Consider the following 6,000-nt stretch of genomic DNA (forward strand, 5'->3'; position numbering starts at 1 on the left):
GCGACCCTAGTGAGGAGAAGCGGCTCAGAAAATGGATTGATGGATATGAAGACTCGTTAACTGTGTTTAGCTGGGTTTTCTGCTGGAAACCTGTAACGGAACCTGGCACTCTAATGAAAAAAAATTAACCGTCGTTCACAGACGCCAGAATGAGCGCGTTCGCAATAACGTTCATCAGGCAGAAATACACTTTGTTCAGTTCAGGTTTGTTCGTTCATTGAACTAATTCAGGTGCTGTTACTAATGTTGTATTTTTGTGTAGCACTTCCAGGCCATGGTGGCGTCCCTAGAGGAGGAGGCTGCTAGCGAGAAGCAGCAGCTGGTGGAAACCCACCTGGCCCGGGTGGAGGCCATGCTGAACGACCGCCGCCGGCTGGCCCTGGAGAACTACCTGGCGGCCCTGCAGGCAGACCCACCCAAGGTGACCACATCTCACATAACATTTTTTATACAAGGTTCTGCAGTCCAGGCAGGGGGTTCTCTGACTTTTTGGCTCCAGGGGTTGTTGTTTTTTTTCCCTCGGACCCCATTATAATCCTAACACCAATCAAACATAACCAACACATGTACCCCTAAATGCCATAGGAATTCAAAATTGGCCTTTTTTTTCGCCCAAAAAAAATCATAATGCTACGATAACAAATGCACAATTTTGTTTTGAAAATAAATAAAATAAAGTCATAATATTATGATGCTAAAATTAAAGTATAACGAGGGAGCAGTATTTCTAAGAACTAAGATGTATTTTGTTTGACTAAAAAGCTGCAATCATTTTTCCAAGATAAAGTTGGAATATTGTGGTATTGAAGTCAAAGTTTAACTATCTAAGAATGTCATATTTAACAAGTGAATTTAAAAAACACAACTTTATTCTCATAATATTGGCTTAATGTCAGAAATCTCAACTTTATTTATGCAGTGATATCATATGTATGTGATAATATGTCCCAATTATATCAGAGCTTTTAACTGGCTCAAATTTAAGGAAGAGAGAAGTAATTTCTTTACTACAGGGGAGCTCAAAGTGTGGTAGGAGTACCACTAGTGGTACACGGGCTTCCCCTAGCGGTATGCAAAAGAATCACTGAATCAAACGTTCACATTGTTGCACGTTGTGCATAATGTTACAATGGCTTCAACTTTTTTTTAATCTAGTACAGTACATTTGTTAAGTACAGTTCAGTTGTTACTTTATTAAGTACAATACATTGGCATTTCATCTTTTAGAATGGATTGTTTTCAACATTTATTTTAGTAGAATTTTTATTTAAGCTTAGTGTGCAATACATTTGAATTTTCAGTTTTTTATTTTCCTACATTAAAGCGCCATGTTAATGTTCAAACTGTGTATATTGTTATGGTGGTACATGGAGCAGCAAGTAAAAAAAATATCCTCATATGTAGGTATTCAGTTTTTGAAATGATACGGCATGAGAATTTATTGCAAATTATTATGTGGACCCCCAAGTTACAGCTCGGGGACCCCCGGGGAATCACTGCTGTAGCGTCAGTAGCTAACAGGTGTTTGTGCCCCACAGCCTCACCGCATCCTGCAGGCGCTGCGCCGCTACGTGCGGGCCGAGAACAAGGACCGCCAGCACACCATCCGCCACTACCAGCACGTCCTGGCTGTGGACCCCGAGAAGGCAGCTCAGATGAAATCACAGGTGGATCTTGTTTAAATGTAACCTTGGGGGGAAAGGGAGGTACAGTAAACCCCTGGGCCCCAGTCCCTATCCCCTGCGAAAAGTGAAAAACTGCAACTAAGAGGTCTCCCCTAAAACTTTTACAATTGTCTATATTAATAGTTTAAACAAGGGGTGTCCAAACTACAGCCTGGGGCCCATTTGCAGCCCGCCATTCGTTTTTCAGCGGCACGGGCAAAAAAATTACATTTGACACGGCCCGCAGACGTGAGAACTGCATGTGTCGAAAAAAATATGTGGGTTAGGTGGTGTTGCAAAACCCACATGCCATTGGTGGGGGAGATATGCCTGATGGGGACTACCACTACAAACGATAAACTGGTTTTATATACTGTGAAGCTTTTCTAGATATTCAAAGATGCAAATAAACTATCTACAACTACAACCCCAATTCCAATGAAGTTGGGACGTTGTGTTAAACATAAATAAAAACAGAATACAATGATTTGCAAATCATGTTCAACCTATATTTCATTGAATCCACTACAAAGACAAGATATTTAATGTTCAAACTGATAAACGTTATTGTTTTTAGCAAATAATCATTAACTTATAATTTTCTTGCTCCAACACATTCCAAAAAAAGCTGGGACAGGTGGCAAAAAAGACTGAGAAATTTGAGGAATGCTCATCAATCACCTGTTTGGAACATCCCACAGGGGAACAGGTGGGTGCCATGATTGGGTATAAAAGGAGCTTGCCGGAATTGCTCAGTAATTCACAAGCAAAGATGGGGCGAGGTTCACCTCTTTGTAAACAAGTGCTTGAGAAAATAGTCGAACAGTTTAAGGACAATGTTCCTCAATGTACAATTGGAAGGAATTTAGGGATTTCGTCATCTACTGCAAGGCCGAAAACCAACATTGAATGTGACCTTCGATCCCTCAGGCGGCACTGCAGCAAATACCGGCATCAATGTGTAAAGGATATCACCACATGGGATCAGGGACACTTCAGAAAACCAATGTCAGTAAATAGAGTTCGGCACTACATCCGTACGTGCAACTTGAAACTCTACTATGCAAAGCAAAAGCCATTCATCAACAACACCCAGAAACGCCGCCGGCTTCTCTGGGCCCGAGCTCATCTAAGATGGACTGATGCAAAGTGGAAAAGTGTTCTGTGGTCCGATGAGTCCACATTTCAAATAGTTTTTGGAAATTGTGGACATCGTGTCCTCCGGGCCTAAGAGGAAAAGAACCATCCGGACTGTTATGGACGCAAAGTTCAAAATCCAGCATCTGTGATGGTATGGGGCTGTGTTAGTGCCAATGCTTACACATCTGTGAAGGCACCATCAATGCTGCAAGGTACATAGAGGTTTTGGATAAACATACGCGGCCATCCAAGCAACGTCTTTTTCATGGATGCCCCTGCTTATTTCAGAAAGACAATGCCAAACCATATTCTGCACGTTATAACTGCGTGGCTTCGTACTAAAAGAGTGCGGGTACTAGACTGGCCTGCCTGCAGTCCAGACCTGTCTCCCATTGAAAATGTGTGGCACATTATGCAGCGTAAAATACAACAATGGAGACCCCGGACTGTTGAACAGCTGAAGCTGTACATCGAGCAAGAATGGGAAATAATTCACCTACAATGCTTCAACAATTAGTGTCCTCAGTTCCCAAATGTTTATTGAATGTTGTTAAAAGAAAAGGTGATGTAACACAGTGGTAAAAATGACCATGTCCCAGCTTTTTTGGAACGTGTTGCAGCCATAACATTCGAAGTTAATGATTATTTGCTAAAAACAATAAAATGTATCAGTTTGAACATTAAATATCTTGTCTTTGTAGTGTATTCAATTAAATATAGATCGAACATGATTTGCAAATCATTGTATTCTGTTTAACACAATGTCTCAACTTCATTGGAATTGGGGTTGTAAAATAGCAACAGCATTTCATAGATAATTTTACACTTGAGACTACAGTATGTGAGTCCCAGGATCATGGAAACAATGAGTCCCAACTTGGGAACAATGAGTCGCTTCAATTTATCACGGAAACTGTAATCTTCCGCTATATCATCTTGCTACGCGTTCCCGCCATACTGCAGATTTTTATTACAGGTGTTACTCTCTTTTATGCTGTTTGTAGAATATTTTTATGTTATCCATTGCTCTTTTTTAGGACGATATATTTTCCAAAAAATTATCACGACAAATGATCGTATCGTTGATGTTTTTTATACCACTGATATAATGATATTAGAGCATAATAATTCAAATACATCCTTTTTAAGAACAGTTCACTTCTATACCAGAATTTGGGCGCATATGTGACCACATTGTAATGTAGAACAATAAATAAAATATCTTAGATTTTAAAAATATATAAATTCAACAGACTCAGGCTCTGTTCCCATAAATTGCACTTCAACAAACATAGATCTTTGGCACAGAGCTATAAACAGTCATTAATGCCTTAACACGGAATATACTGCCAATCAAGTTTCCAGTTGTTTAAGAAAAAGTGCCAAGTAGCTATATTAATGACAACACAAGTAGATCAAAGCAACCTGTTTTGATTCAAGATGTGTACGACTTTTTAAAAGTCTGGAGCCTTTCTTTAAATGCTGCTTTGTCAACAGGGTCAATAGCTACATCTATTACGATAGTAACGCTGTACTGTATATAATGTGAGTATACATGCGCCATATTCACGCTTCTATTTGCATTGTTGGGTAAAGGGTTCTATAATTGCAAGCTGACATGAAACAAGAGATGTCCCTCTGTGTTTTTTGATCCCAGCTGTGTGTGTGTGTGTGCGCGTGTGTGTGCGTGTGTGTGTGTGTGTGTGTGTGTGTATATATATATATATACATACATATACATATATATGTTAGACTTTACACCGATCTGATCGGCTTGATCGATATCGGCCGATAATTAGCATTTATTTTATGCTGATCGGCTTTAATGTCATAATTCACCGATCTTTTCACCAAATGTCTCTTGCAGAGACGATCAATTACGTCATTGATCGGCTCTGCAAGAGACATTTACTCCGCCCCGCCATCGTGTACAGTATATTTGAATCCAAAAGCTAGTTTAATTTTTAGCCTTGTCGCGTGTCTTTTGACATCCATCCATCCATCCATTTACTGAGCCGCTTCTCACTGGGGTCGTGGGGGTGCTGGAGCCTATCTCAGGTATCATCGGGCAGGAGGCGGGGTACACCCTGAACTGGTTGCCAGCCAATCGCAGGTCTTTTGACGTAGTACTGTAAATATCTGACCGCCAGTAAAGTTATTTTTAAAAAAGCATGTTGGCGGTGTGGGACAGAGAACACGTCTGAAACAGACGATATGTAATGCCTGGATCAGACTACAAGACAAATCTGGTCTTTCACGATTGCACTAAGTCAGACTACTGCAATAAAATCTTGTATTCCGATACCACCTCATCCCGTCTTTTACGAACACTGGGCTTTAGCTTGTCAAGTCAAATGCCACCAGATACACTCATTACCAAGGCAACGACAACAATCCATTGATCACGCCGCATGTATTATAAGAACGAAATGGGGGAAAACGTGTGGTGGTGGTTACCAGTGCTCAGGAGAGGACTTTCATTCAATAATTGCTTGAGGTATGTTCACACACTTTTAATACGATACGGCTCGCAAGCAGGCAACAAAATGTTATGTAGCCTAGCAAGCTAGTGCGAGCACTAACGGTTGTACGTAAACATGCCGGCGTTCTGTCGAATCATGCACTAAAGTTTCGGTGTGTGTGAAGTAATTTAATTACAATAAAATTATTTAATTACAGTAAGTTAGCACCCATTATTTCTGTCATGTTGTAATGTTGGTTTGACCTGACTGATTACAATACATGACTTGACTAGAGAATACTTTTGAAGATACTCAGTATACACTACACAAGTATATACAGTAAATGAACAAGTCATTCAAATAGACACATTACTCCATCTTGTGATCGGATCGCTGATCGGTTATCGTTTTTTTAAACTCGCTGATCGGTGACCAGCCCCAATATATATATATATATATATATATATATATATATATATATGTGTGTGTGTGTGTGTGTGTGTGTGTGTGTGTGTGTGTATATATAATTTTTTTTAAACACATTGTTATAATGTGTAAAAAAGTATATATATATATATTTTTTTTACTTCAGTTTTTGGTGGTGTGCTGTCTAATCTAGAATACTGTCTTGTCTCAAAAAAGGTTGGGAAATACTGGATTTCAACACGAGTGTGGTGGTGAAGAGTGTGATATCAAGTAGAGGCACGCAGACAGAAGTGTCTGGAAAACAACCA

At 39.9% G+C, this 6,000-nt stretch overlaps 1 protein-coding gene across 6 annotated transcripts in view; it reads left to right on the forward strand.

Moving 5' to 3' along the window:
• Positions 1-6,000, forward strand: part of aplp2 (amyloid beta (A4) precursor-like protein 2) — an 89,570-nt gene that overhangs the window by 64,870 nt on the left and 18,700 nt on the right. For all 6 annotated transcript variants that reach the window (XM_061680795.1, XM_061680796.1, XM_061680799.1 and 3 more), the window contains exons 10-11: positions 263-421; positions 1,539-1,667. In XM_061680795.1, the coding sequence (XP_061536779.1) occupies positions 263-421; positions 1,539-1,667 (288 nt within the window). The remainder of the gene's footprint in view (positions 1-262; positions 422-1,538; positions 1,668-6,000) is intronic.

This window comes from Phycodurus eques, chromosome 7, assembly GCF_024500275.1.
Source record: "Phycodurus eques isolate BA_2022a chromosome 7, UOR_Pequ_1.1, whole genome shotgun sequence".
NCBI classification, from domain to species: Eukaryota; Metazoa; Chordata; class Actinopteri; order Syngnathiformes; family Syngnathidae; genus Phycodurus; species Phycodurus eques.